The sequence below is a fragment of the Calidris pugnax genome, unplaced genomic scaffold (genome assembly GCF_001431845.1).
Source record: "Calidris pugnax isolate Ruff unplaced genomic scaffold, ASM143184v1 scaffold103, whole genome shotgun sequence".
NCBI lineage: Eukaryota > Metazoa > Chordata > Aves > Charadriiformes > Scolopacidae > Calidris > Calidris pugnax.
This window is the reverse complement of record NW_015090990.1, coordinates 11240044-11261476: the sequence shown is the minus strand read 5'-3', so window position 1 is coordinate 11261476 and position 21433 is coordinate 11240044. Positions and strand designations below refer to the sequence as shown.

The window sequence follows — 21433 nt, the reverse complement described above, 5'->3', positions numbered from 1 at the left end:
CGGCCCCGGCGGCGCCACCCGCCCGGCGGGCCGCTCCGCATCTCCCATGCGCCGCCCGGCCGCGCCTCCCCCGGCACACACCCCCCGCCCCGCCGTTGTTTCCTGCCGTCCCTGTCGCTTCCTGAACGGAGGGGGTCGGGCACGCAGAACCGCCCGCCCCTCCGGCTGCCGGGGCTGGGCTTCTGCCCGCGTCCGGGGAGGCTTGAGGCGGCGGCCTCAGCGCAGGCTCAGCCCCTTCGCCTCGTCTCGGCGGCGGGACGGTGCCACGCCAGCGGCCTCCTCCGAGCGACATGGGCCGCGGGCTGACCCTGCTCCTGCTGCCGCTGGCCCTGTTGGCGGCCCCGGCGCAGGCCGAAGGCGGCAGGGCGGCGGAGGAGGAGGTTAAAATCGAGGTGCTGCACCTCCCCGAGGCGTGCAGCCCGAAGAGCAAGAAAGGGGATCTGCTGAACGCCCACTACGACGGCTTCCTGGCCAGCGACGGATCCAAGTTTTACTGCAGGTGGGACTCCCGGGGCAGCCGGGGGGTGGAGGGGAGGGTAGGCCCTGAGCCGGCGGCGGACGTGGCACGGGCTGCCCGCCCTCAGGAGCAGCGGTCCTGCTGCTCTCCCGGCTTGGGGCCCACGCTAAGCACGTTCGATTTAGTCAATTTCCCCCGTTTCAGCCTTTCTTTTTCTTCCGCCGAGTGTTGAAGGATGTAGGGTTTTACCTAGGGTCAAGAGGCACCAGTGCGGAGGTAAGCTGGAAGCCAAAGCCATGCCACGGGGACCGACGGGGGAGCAAGACACCTCATATGGAGAACCCCTGTGGCAGGGCGAAAATAAACCCCCCCACACACACCATATTGTCGCCTGCCACGTTCTGTGCTGTGATCTGTGCAGAAAAACTGGGGTTTGGAGGAGGAGCTCCTGGCAGGGACGCAGAGTGACTATTTTAGACAGAAACTTGAGTACTGCATGTGGTTCTACATAGTTGGCATCGTGTGGGGCAGCCACATTACACTAGTGGTTTGCAGTCTTTATGCCCGTTCCTTGTCACTCCTTCCTTCTTCAATTTGTGCTGCCTTCCTCTTTGCCCCAGGGTTAGCAATTGGCCTTTTGCTTTTTCGCGTTGCCCTATCCATCTATCTTCAGGCAGTTTCAGCTTGGTTCAGCTGGCTTTGCACAGAAACTCTTGTGCAAAAGATTTATTTTTACAGTGCCTTGCTTTTAATGTTGTTGCATCCTACTAGTGAGGCAGGACTCAACCTGTGCAGAACTGTGGAGGAGAGTCTTTTCTTTCCTTCAGGTACCTGGCTCATTCTTACCCATCTTTGGGCAAATTACAGTGTAGCCTGGTTTATTACAGAATCTTGATTGGTTCCTTCGGCTTGTATCAGTAAGAAAAAAATCAATATAGGATAATTCTACATTTAACAGAACCATGTTACTTGCATTTTTTTGCCTGTTGAAGTGACTGATTTTGGCACACGTGGTGTTTCCCTCTGACTTCCGAGCTACATGCTGTGCAGTCACCATTCAGCTCCCACCCTTGGGACACCTCATATGACCAGAAACTGGCTCAAGCACCAAATATCTAAACTGAACAGAGCAGTGGGTGAGCACACAGTACTGTAGCCAAGATTGCCATGTTCCCCCTACACACCTGTGCGTGTTCCGTCCCATCCTACAGTGATGTGAACTGCCAAAGACACTTTTGCTTCCTAGCAGTGAATTGCTCCCAGCGCTCCTCCTCTTGCAGGCTTCCTGCAGCAGCACCTTGTTTCTGGCACGCAGTATCTATGGTCACAAAGATTGGATGTTTTTGTAAGAAGTTAGGTTTTTAACTTGTTTTTTTTCAAAAGGAGGTTGCCCCTTGCACATCTCAAGATTTGACCTTAAATTAATAATAAATGTAGCAGAAAAACAGTGTTACTACTTCTTCTTGGACTCTAAACGTTCTTGTGTTCTAATAATCTAATCTACATTTTTACTGACTGCTGAAGTTATTTTTATATTTAAAAAATATAAATACTAAACTCACTGTTATCCACTCACAATTCTTTTTAATAGTCGGACGCAAAATGAAGGTCATCCAAAATGGTTCGTTCTGGGTGTTGGACAAGTCATAAAAGGATTAGATATTGCTATGATGAATATGTGTCCTGGAGAAAAACGGAAAGTGATCATTCCTCCATCGTTAGCATATGGACAGCAAGGATACGGTAAAAAAGTAGCTCTGCTAATAAACTTTGTCTTTCCTCTGTTTTACCCAATCAAACATACAGTATTGTAAAAGACTTAAGAATTGATGTTGCTGTTATTTCTAGAGGCACTGAAGGTGATGGCTGCAGCTCTGCAGCCTAATCCTGCTCATTCCGATGCAGTTTAAGCAGTCCTCGTCATAGACCCACACCCAGGCCTTGCAGTTTGCATTTGAATTCAGTACATGGCAACTGATGATTTCTTCCATGTATTGCCATAATATGAAAAGCTGACAGAAAAAGCAAGATCTTAATGATTCATATAAGCATTTTTTCCTTAATCTGTTATATTCTCTTCATGTTTAGTTTCTGTTATTTGGCTTCTATCTGCTTAGCCTTTTAATGAGATTCTGCATCTTTTGAGCAAAATGGAATGTAATCCAGTGCACGCCACAGAATTAATATAAGTAGTAATAGTTTGTTTTAAAATTGCTTACCTTCTCAATAGTTAATGGATGGTAACGTCACATTACATAATAACTACAACAGTAAAATGCATTAGATCTGATTTGAATTTATGATGCCTAAGGGTGCAGTCTACATGAAAAAAAAAAAGTTCCAGTCAGAGTTTTATGCAGTGTTTCAGCACTCTTAATTGTAGATAACTTTAACTCATCTCTGACTTGGGTGTAGCGCTTTCTGTGAAAAAGTAGCTCCTGCTCTATAATAACTGTTTTGTAGTGATATTATATCAGGATTCCATGCACCAGTTTTGTCTTTTGTACAGTTCAGTTGTAGCCAGTGTAGCCAGTTTACTAGGACTAAAGTTTTCCCTTTGAGCACAATGTTTAATAAGCAAGTCTCATAACAACAAGGAAGAAGACTGACGCAAATAAAAGTATGTACTTAAACTCTAATACTAGTGTTAACTGTTTGTTCTAGGTAGCCCTTCAAGAAAGTATTCTTTTCCTGCAGCATACCTGTCCTCTGTCTCAGCGTATTCCTGCATGCTGGGGAAGATGCCTGCCTAATCTTGAATTAGAAAAGATGCATGTGGCTTTCTAAATCTTTATATATCTTTCCTTTGTTGGTATGTATATTTGTAAACTACTGGCACCGAATTCTAATATTGTATCTTTCTTACATAAGTAGTATATAAATTGTGATTCATATTCAGATATATTTAAAACTTCTATATTTTTAAAGCTTGTAAGATTAAGGTCTTTTGAACTCTGAAACCTGTCATTTTTACTATGGATATTTTAGATGGGTAGCATGAGTAACAGTTTTGTTTACCTTCTGTATATATAACAAAGTAGATTCTTTAATTTTTCTTCAGTTTATGAAGGAGGAGCACAAGCTTAAAAGTCTGTCAAAATTCCAAGGTTAGAATGTCATGCTCACTGGCTTTGGCTATGAATTGAAGAAACTTGCATGTTTACATTTTAATTTTACACTGCATGATTTCATGATGCTTTTTTGGCACTACTTTTAGACCTCTTTAGTTTGTTACTATCTTCAGTTCCCTCTTATTGCCAGATGCATGATACAGTGACCTGTGTTAACAGGCAGTGGTGGTTTTATATCAGATATCAGAACACAGAAATAATGAAGTCTAACTGTTCTTTTTTCTTCAGAGACTAGAAAAAATATTCTAGTAGTTTGGGGGTTTGGATTTTTTGTGTGTGAATCAGATGATATTGCTTCTTTCTAATGAGATGTATATTTTAAACACTATTTTACATCAAGTCCTTTAACCATAGGTATAATTCACAGTAAGTTGGTAAAACTTGATCTTGCCTGTTTGTTTCTTCAGACAGAAAATACATATGAGCGTTTGTCTATTACGGCAACTTTTTAATTCAGATTGCAGATATTTAATAAAGGCATATGTCTTAGAATCAGTATATGAATAAGCCCTGTCGTATGACAATACGTGAAAGAGTAAGGACTTCAGAAATGCTTGTTTTTCATGATAGCACAAAGCCTTCTTTTAAAAACTAAAGGTTCCTGAATGGCATGAGCAATACAGTTTTGTTTCAGGGAAGTATGTGTTTGCAAATCTCTCTCAAAATCATTTATCTAACATGATCTGGACAATCTTTCTGTCTAGCTGTATAATATTTAAATTCAGAGCTTAGTCTGAATATTAACACAGCCTTTTGTAATAAAAAAAAAATAAGACACTTTACATGTGAATTTATCATATTTGTAATCTGTGGCCACAGTGTCTGATTTCTTAAATGCTTTTTTTTCTCCTCTTATTCATAGCACAGGGCAAGATTCCACCCAATGCAACATTGATTTTTGAGATTGAACTTTATGCAGTAAATAAGGGACCTCGCAGCGTTGAAGCGTTTAATCAAATAGACAAGGACAGTGACAAGAAACTCTCTGAACTTGAGGTAATACGATGTAACTAATTTGGAATAAGTAATTTATAAAACTATAGGTATAATTGCATCAGTGTTATCTTTACATGAGCTGCCTCTGGTGTAGTTCATCATGTAAAGCTTCTGTATGCTGACATAAACTACACTGCGCAATGTTGAAATTTGCTTTGGTTAATACATTAGTGTGTCTCAGACTTCTTGGGAAACAATCTTTCAACTTGTCTGCACTGCAGTCACAATAACTTATGTGCGTACCCCAAGAGTCCTTGAAGATAGCTGTCGAGTACTGGTGTAAAAGCCACAATGGTTGGACTTTTTTCTTGTCTTCTAGATAAGCCAGTATTTGAAAGAAGAATTTGCAAGAGATGGCAAAAAACGTCATCCCTCAGTCCATGATGAAATCTTAGCTGATATATTTAAGAAGAATGACCATGATGGAGATGGTTTCATATCAGCAAAGGAGTACAATGTCTACCAGCATGATGAACTCTAAGTACTTAAAAAACCTTTGGCTGTTTTCTGGACACTGAATTCTAAACAAAAATACTCTGTCACAGAATTTTTTCTGGTGTTTTTTTTTATAGTGGCATCTTTTTTATGTGACTGTAAAAATCTTATTTTTAACATTCAACTAATAAAATGTATTAGGTATTTCAAAGGAAAGAAATACAATTGGAAAACAGCATGGTCTAGTATTAGTCATTCCTGCATCATGTCCTAATCTATGGTATTGCTCAGTAGTCTTTCTCATCGTGTAAAATACCGATTAAAACAATTATCTCTGTCATATCAAACACACAAAAATAGGTCCAGTACCTTTTGACATAGATAAAACATAACTTCTCAATCCTCTGTAAAATAAAAGGGGAGAACAGAATTAACTCCACAAAACCTCTGCAGGCTACTAGGCTGACTTCTTGAGAGATTGTTATTTGCAGCAAATTTAAATATAAAAGGTCTTAAAAGAAATGAACACTGGCCATGGAATGTCAAAAACAAAATCAGAAATGTTCTTAAAGCAACTTAAAGTAACCTCTTTGATGTAATATTAACATGAATAATTTCGTGTTCATGAAAAAGCAGTACTTTAAGTGGATTTTTAAACTTTGACTTAGTAAAATTACTAAGTTAGCTGGTTTATTCAGCAGCACCAAGTTCAAAATCTACACTATCGTGATTTACTTGGATGAGGTGGAAGACGATGGGAGATACTGTATATAAATATAAGTATATATATATAAGTAATATAAGCATCATTCTGGTTTCCCTCACTTTGGAAAAATGCAAAGAAGTAGCAACAGTTAACAGATAGTACTTCGGGCTCATTAACTGTTCTGCTTGTGCAGATGTCTTTGTAATATTTGTCTAACATACTTTTCTCATGTGAAAAGCAGTAGCTGTATTTTATTTCAACATCAGGTGTGCACAGGGCTATCGTGATTTACTTGGATGAGGTGGAAGACGATGGGAGATACTGTATATAAATATAAGTATATATATATAAGTAATATAAGCATCATTCTGGTTTCCCTCACTTTGGAAAAATGCAAAGAAGTAGCAACAGTTAACAGATAGTACTTCGGGCTCATTAACTGTTCTGCTTGTGCAGATGTCTTTGTAATATTTGTCTAACATACTTTTCTCATGTGAAAAGCAGTAGCTGTATTTTATTTCAACATCAGGTGTGCACAGGGAAAATGGCAGCACAAGTAAAAAAAAAAAAAGCTTCTGTACCTGGGTTAACCTTAAAATCATTCTAAAAGGTAGAAAAACATTTTTTAATTTTTTTTGTAGTTGAAGATAGCGGTGGGGAGAGCTTCAGCAGTGTACTAGCTAATGTCAGTATTGGGCGGAATTCTGTAGTGCCCTCTGGTGTTTATGTGCTCAACACATACAATTCTCTGTGGTTGAGATCCACTGGTTAAAAACCTTCACCCCCCTGAGGTCTTGTTGGAAGGACATAAGTTCTGTTGTTCACATAAGCTTCCAAAACATTTTCTGCTAAGCAGTTTTTTTCTGAACACATAAAAGAAATCAAGATCAGCTGTTACCTAAAATCCAAACGCAGAAGGTGGGCTGGCTGGTACTTTTTAGTAATCTAAACAAACTGTTGACATATGGTAATAGCTTCCTAATATGAAATACCTATCCCTAGTTTTAGTTGTTCCCTTTTGTAAATGAAACATTAGACTGAGCTAAGTTTTAGCGTGTTTTTTAATCTGATACTTCAATTAAACATTCATGAGAACACTAAATTATTAACAAATATTCTCATTTTACCATCATATGCCAGTGTAGATAAAGGCAACATATTGGGATTTAACTACAAGTTTGTGTAAACAACTTAAAGTAAGTACTAGCATATATTTTGACATTATGAAAATTCAGTTGAAAAGTACAGTTTTCATTATGATAATGAAAGTGTTCTGGAAAGAAGCAGAAGAATGTCTGGGAATGCACAAGGGCATTTTCAAGTGAAAGGTCATTGACTGTGAAGCAAATAATTTGAAAATAATAGTGTAATAAAATGTTTTGCACTTTCACTATTTTGCATTTAAACTTATTTGAGTCACAGTTACTAATTCTGAAAAAGTTGTGGCACAGTTAAGCCCATGTCTGCAACAACGGGCACTTACCTAACTCCGTTACTTCACTCTCTTATGCCAGAGGTCAAAACAGGGTACAGCGTGCAATCGTACATACTTCTGTCCATTAAAAGAGCACTCCAGGCATCCGTAGACTGTCTCCCTTTTAGAACTTCCCATTCCACAAAGGACACAGGGACCTTTAGGGATGTTGTTATTAAGTAAATTAATTCGGATATGAGACCCTTCTCTGAGATAGCTTGTAGAGAGATCAGTCATGCTTGCAGCTTTTTCATAATAATCTGTAAAAAGGTCCTCCAAGTAAGCATCAGAGTTAGCAACGATAGCCACTGCTCTTTTATCTGGAAAAGAATGCACACACACAAAAAAGCAGTGATTTGTCATTACATTATGAACTATTTACAAAATAACCTGTCGATTTACTTATGGAAATAGCAACTGATTCATGAAACCATTCTAAACATGCCACATTTTAGATTTCCTCCCATCAAAAACCCTGTATGATGAAAATTTTTAATTTCACAAATATACTGACAAAAGCCAGATTATTTGTATGTCCTATATAATTATAATATTTTTAGAAATACACCTAAAAGGCATGATGCAAGCTTTTGAAAAAATGGTGCCAAATCAAACCACAGCTGCGCCATTTCCTGTTTAACCACTTTCATTTTTGCATTTCTAGTTTTATTTTCTAAAAATTGTAAGTTCACTTTTTTCCCCCTAGTATTTACAAAAACCCCACCACTACTGAAAAGGTTTAGAAAACTTGGAGGACTCCATGTTGACCTCCTAGCAGATTGCTGAGCATTAATCCACCCCCAGAAGAAATTACTTTTGCAACTACCTACCGTTTTCCTCTCTTCAGGGATTGATAGTTTAGATTGGATGACAAACTTTTAGGCAGCTACAGCTACTGAGATGTCTCGCACGCACTGAAGATTTATTCCCTTAGTGTGAGGGGAGCAGCACTGAAGGCTTGGTCCATAAAAGCCCTTTGATCGAAATGGGGATACAATGGGGCAAGGACACCTATCCAGAGCAGCCTTCAGAAGGATGCATTTACTGCTCAGCAATTATCTTCACACTCAGATTTGCAGATTTCCAAAATATTTAGACCAAGGAGTGTTCAAAGTACAGGATCTGGTTCTGAAGAAAGTACAGCTACATACAGTGACAGTTCTGTTGGATGTTGTGTTCGTATCAGAATGAGAGAAGAGAACTATGATGGCATCTTGCCCGTGTCCCTGCCATGTGAACACAAAGCCTAAAGACCATGTTCAAATATTAAGACTGTTTGATATTTAAACTTAAAGAGTTTGCCCTAAAATACTATTTACAGATTATAAATTGTATTGCATAACACTAGCTGTAAATGGCAAGTGTATGAAACAGGCTTAATGTTAACTGAAGTTGTATAATTACTCCATACCAGTTTATCATCAGCCATCATTTTTTTATTTTAAGATCTTCAGAGATTTGACGAACAACAATACCATAGTTTAGTTGTGAGTCAGCTTCTCAAATATAAATTTTCATAACTTTACAATCATTCTAATACACAAGAAATTAAAAGAAGTACATTTTCTGTTGACATTTTCTTATTTGAGTGTTCACCCTACACACACATTAAAGAAACAAAAATACACTCTTCATGCATTAACTAAGACATTTGGATATAAGTATCAAAAGTCATACTTCGATGAAACAGGTTACTCTTTAACCTCCTTAATTTGGTCAGTGAAGATGATCCTGATTTCTCTTTTTCAAATCCTCCTTTTGCAATTGGAGTCACACAGAGTTCTGTAAAAATTAATTTTTTAGAAGAACAGTATAAAAGCAATAAATGCACAACAGAGTTTAATATGCTTTCTAATCTATAAAGCTAACAGTGATTAGATTCAGCTTTGCTAATGTTTTTAATGGCTAGTACCACTTTTTAATGCAAGTCTGCACACAGTAATAGCCCATAGAATCAGGTGACAGATCCAGTGGGAATTTCAAAATGTTGGTGGCTTTCAACATAGCCCATCAGTGTATGATTTGTTTTATACACAATTTATGGCCATGTTATGAGACTAAGACAGTCAGTATCATATAAGTGGAAGCCCTGCATCTGAAGGAGAAACATTTCTATGATCTTATGTGAAACTAAAAATGAAAAATAATAAGCAAGGCTGTGAGTTCTGTGGTCATCTCTTCCAACATTGAATCGACTACTAAAACTTTTGCTTTTAGATAAAAAGGAGTATCACCTGAGTTCCTATCCATAACTTGAAAGAAAACCTTTAAAATTATATATAAGGATAATCAATTGCAAGAAACCGAAAAAAAAAACTTGTTTTAAACTTTCTCAATTGAGAATTCACTTTAATTATGCAAATACACATATCAGCTTCATTGATTATTTCACTGATAATGACTTGAGGAAAAACGCTGTGCATGTAGCTACCATTGCAGAAAGGTAAAATAAAATGAAAACATTTCCAGAACTGAAATGAATGTTGAGCATTATGGAAGTGAATATAAAGAACTACCATAATGTATTAGCTCTTTTACTTTTAATCCAGTAATTATGCCTGGTTTGGAGTATATTTAAAGCTTTTACAGAAGGATAAATGTCTCTTATAGTTCATTAAAAATGTGCTTTACAATGCAGAGTACCTGTCATGGAAGTTTTATACTGTGTATGCCAAAGGGTATGGAGCTATTTGAAACTTTTAAAACATAGTGCTGTACAGATCTGCAGAGACAGAGGTTACTTCCCTCGCCAGGTCTTTTATCTTGCTGTCTGCAGAAAGCCACAATTTTATAGAGAGTCCAGCAATTCCTGAAACAGTTGAGTGACTCTCATAGAGGTTCCTATATTTAAGTACATGTGAATCTGGTGGTTAAAACTTTATCTGACATTTCTCTAGTCGGTGGGGAGTTTTGCTTTAGATATTATCAGGTACTGGATCAAATCCTGAATTGGCTTTCTGGTTTATTACAAACAATATTGATCACATTGATAATGTTATAGGCTACACTTCAATTAATGCAAACAATGTAAATGCATAAGTGCTATCCTTTCCCCAAAAGGAGAAAAACTTATAGGAGATATGCAAATTTTTTTATTAGTTTCCAGGATTGTGATTATTTCTTCCTAAATATTTTCAGATATACATATATGGTAATGAAGTATCCAACTGAAATTAAAGCCCCAGCAGAAAAAATGTTAGCTTAATTTAGAAGTTCTGCACACTATCTTCTTAATTAGGTTTTTTTACTTGCCTATGTTATGCAAAACTGATCAGATGGTCATATAAGCCTGTTCTTTACAGGCTAGAAATAGAAGGAAATTATTTTTTGCTCCATGAGACTGAGGAATTCTAAAAAAAATTACGAAATCATACTGAACTTTAAAAAAAGTGTTTCCATGAGACACTATTTTCTAGCACCTGCCTTGTTTATCTTTCCAATAATTGTTTCCCTTAGAAACTCAGACTACTTACATGCATAGAATTAAAGCATACAATTGTATGGGATTGGGGCTTACGTAAATCAAGAGGAAGAAAACTGTTTTAAAAACTCAGATCATTATAAATAACATCAGTAATGAAAGTAATGCACATCACTTACCGAAATTACCATCCAAATGAATATAAAGTTCAAATACACTAAAAGCAATAGTTGTATGCGCAGGAAAAACAATGGCTTTGTCCCTCCCCTTAGAGTTCTGATCTTCAATAATGTGAAACTATAATTTAGAAAAGCATCAAAAGAAAAAAAAGTTACACATTGAAAAAACAAACTAAATAATAACCGTATATATTGAGAATTATAATGCCAGAGGAAGTTTTGAAACCGAAGATCTAATTTGACAACTAAAGAATTTTATATTAACAACTTTGCATTTTAATAAAGTTTGATATAGAGATAGTAATTTAACATGTATCACTCATTGAAAATTATGTGAATGATTTATAAATACTAGAAATAGGCAAATCTCAGAAGATTTGTAGGTTCAATTATTCAAACATGCTGAAGAGAGAGAGGGGGAGAGAGGAAGAACATGAATAAGATATCAACCCTTGAAATAATAACAGCCTGAAGTTCCAAAGTGTTGTAGAAGATGAATATAATAGTGACAGGCACATTTACAGAAGATTCAAACTACGAAATAAATTCCACATCTTTGCTGAGGCTTCACCCAAAGCAGTGGCTCATTGTGTAGCCATCCTTACATGCATTTCCTATCCCTCACTCACGTAAACAATACTAACAAAAGACCAACTTTTAATTCAGTTTACATAAATGCAATAATACTGACTTAATTCAGATTTTTTCTGAGCTTACATCAGTAAAAATGCAATTAAATCCAACCATAAAATTATAAAAATGAGCTTTTTATGTTTGTTCAACTAAGTTACAGAATTTTGTCAGACATATTTACCCTCATTGTCTCTCCGCGCATTCCAGTATGGACAGTTAATGAGCACTGCCTTGTAGTTCTAATACTTTCCATGACCACGCACAAAATTTCCATCCTACTTTTTCTTGATTGATGGACTAGACAATGATCAAAGTTTATTTTTCTAAAATCAAGAGGGAGGCAGGAAGGAAATTCAGAGGTTATTAACAATTTACAAAGCAGTTAATAGAATTAGTAACTTTAAATCAGTAAGTAAATCACCATAACTTCTGTCTCATAGCAGTAAAACTACTGACTGAGGAGGTCTCTGGAGACTTAATATTGATTTTCGGTGTTTGGGAACAGAAACACTAAAAAAATCAAGAAAAGACAGTAATGTACAAATGTTAGAGAGGATATGTGGGACATCATAGAAAATTCCAAGTATCTTAATCTGATACTGTTCTTAGTAACAGCAAGGAACTGTTAGCATGCTCTAGTTAATGACAATTTTTTTTAAAGTGATAAAATTAATTTCAGTAAAAATTTATGGAAAACAAATAGTAAAAGCAACAGCTATAATGCTCTATCTTTGGGCTTCTATAAAGCTTATGATGATGCAACGTTTTGGTTAGAAGCCTTAATGGTGCCTATATAAACTGGCATACACTCAGTGGATTAAAAACTAGTTAACTGATATGCGTCAACTATAAATGAAAAAAACATTAACACTCATAAACATGGAACAATCATAAAACAAATGTTTGTAGGAAAATTTCTACAGGCGTTGGCTCTTAGTCCCATAATATTGAATATTTTTATCAGGAGACTAGGACCCATTCCCCCACCCCCAATTATTAATGATAATATTTGGAGGTTACAAATAAACCAGGAAAAGGTAGGCACAGAACAAGAGAGGTTAAGATACAGAAGTACATGCACTTCTTAGTAAATAACTACAAGGAAACAATCTATATTTGAAAATACCGTATGTCACATCATGGATGGTAAATAATTTTACCATTTCCAGTGGTAAATGGAATTCACTGGGATGCCATTGTGGCCAGCGGATAATCTTTGAAATATAAACTAGAAGTTTACGCCTAGAATTAGTCATATCATATTTCTAAGTGTTTGACATCTGTGCTAGCACTACAAGAACATAAGTTTGGTTTCAGAGTCCACAGCTCAACAAGGATGTTGGAAAAATGGAGACTGGATGTAGAGAATAGACACAGAAGGTTATGAAAAATTCAAGTAGATAAACCTACTTCACTTTTCAAAGGAAAGGCTGTGTGATAACCTCGTAAAACCTTCAAGTACCTATATTGGCAATAATACATATGGTGCTCTAGTTCATCAGAGAAAGGCATAGAAATCCTATTTCTAAAACCTGAAGCTGGGTAACATCATTCAAAGTAAATTTCAAATTTTCAGTAGTAAGGAATAACATAGATACAACCTTTCTGCATTTCTTTCTTTTTTTCCTGAAGGAATTAATTCAGAAAAATTCTACAGTCTATGTTATACAGAATATACATATATTCTGTATATATGGTCATGTGTCTAATCCCAGCAATCCAACCCGAAACTCTTGGAAAATATCAGACGGTGACTGCTATTGATTGGCTAAAAACAATCAAAACCTAACCATTGCAGAGGTTCAACCTAACCGTATGAAATAATTAGGGAACCAGTAAATATATAATATAACCTTGTAGTAAGTTCTTTAAGTAATGTTGGTACTTCAACCTCATGTTTGGTCACTATGCCAAATGAAGCTTTAAAGGCAACAGAATCTGATCCAGCAACATCAAAACCAACATCATTCATTATCTGATTTCCTCTTCTACCGTTAAGCGAAACATCTGATTTGTCTTCATAGTTGAGCAGCTGGTAAGACGAGACACCTGGGTAAAAGAAGATAAACCATTGTGTGATGAGAAGTCTGAATGCAGTTACTTTTACACAGCAAGAAAAGAATAAACGGCACTGTTCCTACTGTGCTTAACCATTTTGATGTAAAATTCAGAACTAGACCGAGCACTTACTGATCAGTGTTGCTACTAATGACTAACGGAAACGGAGAGCATAGGGGTCTGAGGGACTTCCATGCCCCTCTCTGGCAGAGTTGCGCCTGTGCTCCTGCATGTGATATGTCTTGGGCATGGAATGGTGATTAGGGCTATTTCTACACGTCTGTGCTTATCATTATTCCCCTAAAGTGGTTTTACCTGTAAGATTGCTGTATATATACGAGGTACTTGCATAAACTAGACATGTAGCATGTTCTGGGTTTAATGACAGAGGCTCTGAAACACAAAATGATTTAGTGGAGGCCACACAGAATATTAAAACTATGAACAAAATAAAGCTACTGAGTGTAAAGTAATTCTGAATTTTGTTTAGATGCAGTGTAAATAAACCTAACATTTCTTCATTTTTGCAGTATGTGAATGAGACATGAGTGTTCCAGTAATACCAACTTTCCCTTTTACCTGACATGTCACAATTAGAGAGATTTACCACACTTTCCATGTATGCCTGATGATTCCAGGGACTATGTTGGTTTATTTTGAAGGAAAAAAACAGATTAATTCTGATTTACTTTGAACTTTGCATTGATTGATTTTGCAATCAAAGGGTAGATACCAAAGCTTTTCTATAATTCTTTCCTTATAACCTTAAATACATTTCTGTCACAGTAACAGGAAAATATTAGAATGCACTGGTTGCCAAATTCAAATGAATACAGCAGGTAGAACACAGGGATTAGGCATCCAAATACACTTGAGAATCTGGGTTTACTCCTCTATTTTTTTAATCCTTTGAAGCTTTTAGGATAAACTGACATGAAGTCACCTGGTATGAATCCTGTTTATCTTTACTTTTAACCAAAAAGAAAGGTTCATATATCTTTCATAATTCTAAAAAGATTGCAAATGCTTGCATTTGTCACATAAAAAGGAAATTCAATTACAAAGTTCTTTGCTTACATTAGAGGACAATACTTGCTACACATGATATCTAACCTTTACAGAAAAGACCAGAAAGGTTTTGTGACACTTTTTAATGAGATTTTGCAACCTTTTTCTCATTACAAAGTTCTTTGCTTACATTAGAGGACAATACTTGCTACACATGATATCTAACCTTTACAGAAAAGACCAGAAAGGTTTTGTGACACTTTTTAATGAGATTTTGCAACCTTTTTCTCAGACTTTTTAATGAGATTTTTTTTTTTTTTTAAGCTGACTTGTCCTTAATGTAAGACTAGTAGGATTAGGGGGATTCCATTTTTTTTCATCGTGCTTGTGACCTGGAATCACCCCTTTGTGGGGTCAACTGGCATTTCTGTCTTCTTGTGCTCATACTGGTATGTCTCAGAAGAGTTTTTAATTAATGCAGTTCTTGTGCAATTAATGTGATCAATACTTTTGTCAAAATTGACTTTTTTTCAAAAGCAAATATAGCAATGAAATTGTTTCAAGAAAATATAGCATGTAGACAAGTATTACATGGACTTTTCAAAGGAGGGTACAGGAAAATACAGGCAGCATAGTTCAATTTTGCACTTTCTAGTTCTCATAGAATCTCCTCAAAAATATCTGATATTGCATAGCAAAGGCAATTTAAGCACGGCTAAACTCTTTAAATACACAAAAATTATAAACAATATGGGAAAAAAGTCTTATGGAAGTCCAATTACTTCAGTCAGAGAGCTGTTTTCAAATGGTCCTGCTTGTGCAGAGCCCAGTTCAACACCAGAGTGTCAGCATGAACAGCTGCAGAACTCAAGCCATTCTCACACACTTAAAAGCAAGTATACATAGAAAGGTGAACATTAAAAACAAACTTTAAGTAGCAATTAATCAACATACATCAATACATCTACCAGGAACCTGTTACTATTTATGAAAAACACACAAGACTTAACTGAATTTGTTCCATATTAGTTCAGAAAATATCAAGGCTTTTTAGTATAACTGACTTTTTTTTTTTTACTCTTTTTCCATAAAGTCCTTTTTTTCTTTTTTTTTTAACCAGTTTGACATATTTTTTCTTAAATACTTATTGCATGAGTAAACAAGACAAATTTTATTACCCCTGTGCTAAAGAACCATCATACTACCCACACAGTTTAAACTACACCTACTGTTCTGTGTTTACTAGAAAACATGCATTTCTCTGCTTTGAAGAAAGGTAGAAATCTTACCTGCAGAAATTTCTTTCTCCCCTTGAAGAATGTCTTTTAGCGTGAAAGGTGTTGAAGCAAATTTAGATTTTTTTGAAAGCAAACATTTTCTTTTCTTAATCACAAGGCTTAGAGGCTGGTATTTATCAGCTTCACTGAGACTAGGCACTGGAACTAGTCTTCCTCCATCACCAACCTGTTTAACGAAGTTTTTAGTTGCAGCAGCGAACATATTATGACATTAGTAATGATAATAATAAAAAGTTCTGTATCGAGTAACTTCCAGTAACATCCACGTGTAACATCAAGACCATGTCCAATTCTTTTTACAATGCTCTTTCAAACAAATTAACATGTTTTTTTTTTTAAAAAAAAGAAATAAATAAAAAGCTGTCAGACTGATTGAGTTATATTTTGCTTGGAAAGAGTCAACAGCATCTTAGCTACCAAGCTTCTCTGGTGTATTGCTTGAGATGTCTCTCAAAGACCTTCAGTTAACAGCTCTCTAATTCTGTATGATGAATAATGAATTACCAGTGTAAACTGATAGGGAAATGGTTGCCCTTTCCTTGGCAGTTTAATGCCACTGTATGAAAACAAAATTTACAGTCTTGGAAACAGAAGGCAGTAACTTCAATAATTCCTAATGAAAAACTAAGGGTTGCAGATGTATCACTGTTATTGGGTCCTCGATGCAGCTGAATTCTAGTGTTTTACCAACAAAGCAGCCCAGACGTGCTCCGTGACACTGCCTGAATTACACGTTTGTGAGAGCCGGTAGGTTGGTAGGTTGCTGAGACGGTGTTGCCTTTCACCAGCGCTTGCGTAACCTACCTGTGAAAGCTCAGCTGGGGAGTTAAGGGGTGTGGGGGTCTGTGGAAACACCTGGGCCAAAGCGTAAGATTAGAGATGGCTGGGGCCAGAGGGGGAAACAGCAGTGGGCTTTCATTAGATGTTACCTTCTATGGACTCAGCTGTCTGTGACCCACAGGGTAGTTTTGAGACAGGCCAGCTGCATGTATTTGGTTCAGAATTCTGAGAAAAAAATAAAAAAGTAAAATTGCAGACAGAAGGAAGATTGTTGATACAAGACGAAGGAGCATCTCAATTATTATTACAATTACTACAATTGTAAAAGGAAAATAGAGAGTCAGTAGACAGCACCATGGAAGATCTGTGAGGGAGGCAGCAGGAGCTGCCCTGTCCTCATGGAAATGATGACTTGCAAGAGTGCTGAGTGTACAGATGCTAAACCTTGTAGCCCATCTTCCAGAGACACTTACAGAAGATTGAACATCAGCCACAAGCTTGTAAAGCTATACTTTAATAGGAATATTACCCCTGCTTGCCAGATAAAAACCTTTGTTTGGTTGGCTTTTTTTCTGAAGTAGGGTTTTCATATGAAAGCATTTTAAGGACTGTTTTTATAATATAATCACTCATTTAATAATTTAACATGTTTCAATTTAGTTCTTTCCAATACTTCGATAACTATTTTTAAAATATTCAGGAACTCCTGTAAAAAGGCAGAAAGAGGAGTATAAGACCTCAGCTATCTAAGATGAAAAGAAAGGCTGCTGGATCTTTCTGCTTACTCTAGAGGGTGCTGAAAAGTCGAAGCTGGTTGTATACAGACTTTGAACTGAAATCATGTGAAATGCTGCAATACAGTCTGACTGAATTAATATTTCACTATACTAAAAAAAAACCTGTACATATTTACTGAATCAAAACATATTAACAGAACATAAAATGTTTTAAAGGAAAGGAATACCTAAGGAAATTCTTAAATTAAAATTGCCCATTCAGCCTTGATTTAAATTTATTCTGTATGTGTCTTAAAACTGACAGGATCCTGGTTTTTTACAGGTTATTAAGCTCAGCAGGCACTGTTTATTCAACATTTATTTGTATTTCTCTTGCTTATTATGTGGTCATAGATCATACTCAATATGGTCCTAACACTAATTTTGATAAAAATAGTTTCAATTTGGTATTTCTACGTGGTGCTTCTACTACTCTAACACCCTATAATCCACCCTAGATGCTTCAGCAGCTCTTTGTATCATCCTCATGCTACAGGTAAAAGAATAGGAGTGCAAGTACATTAACATTGTCACGTCCATAAAACATTCACTAATTTTGCCCAGCCAAGTGAAGACATCTAAGACATTTCCCTCGCCCCTCCAGCACTAAGGACTTTTGTAAATGGCACATGAGTGTACTTATGAACTTTCAACATATCTGCTGCCCTGGCACCCTCTCATTTTGGGCAACCAGTAAATTAAAAATATGCTGTGCATATGTTATGCTTAAGTCAACACCTGAATAAAAAAATCTTCCCTTGTCTCACCAAGCTGCGCAGATGAACATCCTTTCTCACATGAGGGTTCAAGGCTTCCTCTGGGGAGTCCCAGGGCTGTAACCTTCCCTACCCCCTAGCACTGGGCCACCTAACGATAATGAGAAGGCATCCCATCTGCCTTCTCCATGCAGGATGCTTCCTAGAAGAACAAAAGAACTTTTCTAGCCCAATCTTAGCCCACCTTTATACATTACTGGAACTAGGTCAGACTTGAAGACTCACCATGATCCAGGCACCTTTTTAAAAATCAAAGTAAAAAATATGACCCAAAAACTGCCCCCACACAGATTGCCTAGTATCCATCTGTAATGACCTTTAAGTGAGAAGGCCTCCTGAATCATATACACACTCGTTGGTCTCAGAGACAAAATTATTTCTCCAGCTTCCCCATTTTCTCGATCATAGGAACACACTTTCTTTGTGTTAGTCCTTTTCTCTCTAATTATATACCCTCTGACCCTTGTAAGTAAAAAATCAAATCAATGTTCTTACTGGCAGAAGGCTCATGTGCTGATTTGTCTGCAGAGCAGGTTCATCTATAGTTGGAAGGTGGAATTCTATGGAAGAAAAAATATTAAGTGATGTAAAGATATAAAGCTTTAGATATATGGTCTTTTTAATTGATCTTCCTGGTCCTATAAGTCCAGCTTAACTCTGCTCTCTGTTCCTACCTACCACGCTCTCTTCTGCTTCCGAGTTGTCCATCCCCAGCAGACCGCAGGTGTCTGTGAGTTTGCCGAAGGACATCACAAGCCTCAATATGTGGAGCGGTTTCTGTGTGCTGCAGTTTCTTTGCTATATCTTCACCCAGAGTGAATAGCAAGATAGTTTACTTCATATACAAGATCAGTTCTGTTTCTTCAGAATGGGTCTTAGCCACGGAGTAGTAACAGTGCAGCCAAGTATTAGCTATATATAGCTGAGAATTTTGATGCCTTATAGTGTATTTTTTCCTTACATCATATTGATATGAACCTGAAGATTACTTCATAGTAAAATCTGGAGTACAGTCCTGCTTTCTGCATAACCTTTGAGGATGCAGAATGCTTTTGTAGTTATTAGGTAACTCCATAATAATTTTTGTTGTATTATTATATAGTTATTCTACATTATCCCTGCAGGAATGTTGGATACTTGTAATTATGGGGTTGCTAAAGCATTTATAGGCTGACCTAAGATGCATGCAAGCTAGAGGCTTGTCCAAGGAACTAAATGTGGAATCATCTCACTAATTTCAATCCAGAAATCTAGCGTCATCTGCAGATGATTTTCATGTTTTTGCAACCCACATGAACTGAGCAGATTTTAATTTTTTTCTTGCCACAGTCAATCATATTGTAGAATCAGCATGATTAACCAGTCATCTGAGGGGAGAAAATAAGTCTTAAGTGTTAACTGACTGGATAAACTGAGTTGGCGTTTTACTTGAAAGAGTTAAACTCACATAATCAATACCAAATTATGATGGTAATTTAGTATCATCTTAGTGTAAAAAAAGGTTCTGTCAGTTACCAGACCATCCAAATTAAGTGCCTTTTAACTATATTAGATTTACCTATAGATCTTTACAAAAGAACAAGTGCAAGAATTTAATACCTAAAAATCAAAAAAATGAAAAAAACCTGGAAAAAAAACTTGGTAAATTCCATAACTTTCCAGCAGATGGCGTGAGTATTCACTTAGAAAGCAAGGATCTGGGTAATACAGATCCTGTCACATTTCAGGAGATAACAAAAATCACAATTTATGGGGCCAAAAATGGTCCTTATTACACATACACCTTTTTTTAAAATATCTAATCGGTTTTATCAGCACTTGAGGGTTTTTGTTGTTGTTGTTGCAAGGTGGACCTTGTCTAGAGATCCTCTTGTATAAGCAAAACTAGCCAGTTTAATCCCATGATTTACATCACTTCAGACCTCCCGAGTATGAAGAAAGCACCACTGTCGTGCAGAACGCCTGGCCTAGCAGTTTGCTGAGGGACTGAGGTCACCTGGCCCAATGCTGGCAGTGACTCCTGCTCACAAAGTTTTGTGGCATTTTGAGATCATTCTGGGAAGAAACATAAGTGAAAGCAAGATGAACGTTTTCAGCAGACATAGCTTCAGCAGAGATATTTCTGTGTTGGATTTCTCTATTATATAGTTCAAGTGCAGTGGAAATTTTAAATCAGTTCAGAAATGTTATTTAATTATGCAGTATAGGGGAACAATTACATTTGCTATGGCGATGTTTTTGTGCAGTTACTTTATTAAGCTCTCAATTTGGTAAAGCAGTGAAAAAATGTAGTCACTCCTTGTGTAAATGAAACCTAATTAGTTCCTTATGGAAACCTCTCTGGGCAGCAGGACAAATAGACCATATCAAAATCCAAGAACTCAGAAATTTAAGGAGGCAACTCATCAGTCCTAAAACAATTTAATTTCCCCACATTGAAAGTAGGTTTCACATGTTGTGGAGCCAGATCCTTTTGAATATTCCACTACTATCTGTAGTCTCAGGAGAAAATTTTAAAAAGAAGCTTCTAGAAGTATTTTAATGGACTTTTATGTTTTATTTATGTGGGACTGTTGCGTGTGAACAGTTTCTTCACTCATTATAATAGATTTGAAAAAAAATTTAAAAGACGCAGGAAACACTGCTCTCCTTTTCTATACAGATACCATTAGGGCTGTTCTAAATTATTTTCAAGGTCACTTTTAGCAGTCTATTTGGAAAACACATACACACACTCACTATATTTTCTATACAATACTCTGGGTTTACAGCTCAAGTAAACTCTGTTGGAACCTCTTTCTATTCTCTGCCACAGAGCAGGCTGTGGTTATACATATTCATAGTCTGTGCTGCAGTACACATAGAAGGTAGATGTCCTGCCGGGAGGTGCTGTATTATGGCATGACACTTGCCCAGCAATCAAAGTACTAAAAGCTGCACTGTACATCCATGAAAGGCTACAGGATGGGGAGTTCAACTGGCTTCTCTATGGCTCTTGGTTGACATCAGCCCCCTTTCACCTCTATACAAGCAACATCTGTTCACTCGGCGAAAAGGGAATGTGTTGCACAGTTGGCTCCTTTGTACCACTTCACTGCCTCCTCACTAGAGCCGTGTTAATGATGAAAAGGAAACACAAAAGAGATTAAGGAGCATAAATTCTGGTGATAGTTTTATATGCTCTCCTACAGATTTACCTTTCAGGTTTCAGACCTTTGTTCACGGATGTGCAGACTACTTAATCTGTATTTCATGTGTCCATCTTTAAATAATATGATATTAAATGATTATCACTGTGTAGAGTG

General features: G+C 37.0%; 2 protein-coding genes across 3 annotated transcripts; one reads left to right on the top strand and one right to left on the bottom strand.

The window, feature by feature from the left end:
• The first annotated feature begins 119 nt into the window (after positions 1-119).
• FKBP7 (FK506 binding protein 7) lies at positions 120-7115 on the top strand. 2 transcript variants are annotated; one of them, XR_001413389.1, is made up of 5 exons: positions 267-499; positions 2049-2200; positions 4451-4584; positions 4904-5991; positions 6255-7115. XR_001413389.1 is itself a non-coding variant. In XM_014954450.1 (4 exons), the coding sequence occupies exons 1-4, from the start codon at positions 291-293 to the stop codon at positions 5063-5065; spliced, it is 657 nt and encodes a 218-aa protein (XP_014809936.1). In that variant the 5' UTR covers positions 120-290; the 3' UTR covers positions 5066-5128. The 2 variants fall into 2 exon arrangements, 1 of the variants encoding a protein (XP_014809936.1); XM_014954450.1 differs by lacking the exon at positions 6255-7115 and having other exon boundaries at positions 120-499; positions 4904-5128.
• Positions 6769-16359, bottom strand: DFNB59 (deafness, autosomal recessive 59). Its single transcript, XM_014954449.1, has 6 exons — positions 15788-16359; positions 13286-13481; positions 11614-11755; positions 10800-10917; positions 8877-8981; positions 6769-7519 (listed from the first exon to the last, which is right to left on the bottom strand). Exons 1-6 carry the CDS (start codon positions 15996-15998, stop codon positions 7218-7220), a joined length of 1074 nt encoding a protein of 357 aa, XP_014809935.1. The 5' UTR covers positions 15999-16359; the 3' UTR covers positions 6769-7217.
• Positions 16360-21433: the final 5074 nt, after the last annotated feature.

Coding starts and splice junctions, on each gene's coding strand:
- FKBP7 (XM_014954450.1), top strand. CDS start 291: ATGGGCCGCGGGCTGACCCTGCTCCTGCTGCCGCTGGCCCTGTTGGCG. Junction 500..2,048: donor GGATCCAAGTTTTACTGCAG/GTGGGACTCCCG, acceptor TCTTTTTAATAG/TCGGACGCAAAATGAAGGTC. Junction 4,585..4,903: donor AGAAACTCTCTGAACTTGAG/GTAATACGATGT, acceptor CTTGTCTTCTAG/ATAAGCCAGTATTTGAAAGA.
- DFNB59 (XM_014954449.1), bottom strand. CDS start 15,998: ATGTTCGCTGCTGCAACTAAAAACTTCGTTAAACAGGTTGGTGATGGA. Junction 13,482..15,787: donor GGAGAAAGAAATTTCTGCAG/GTAAGATTTCTA, acceptor TCTTTTACCCAG/GTGTCTCGTCTTACCAGCTG. Junction 11,756..13,285: donor CTTAAAGAACTTACTACAAG/GTTATATTATAT, acceptor TCTTGATTTTAG/AAAAATAAACTTTGATCATT.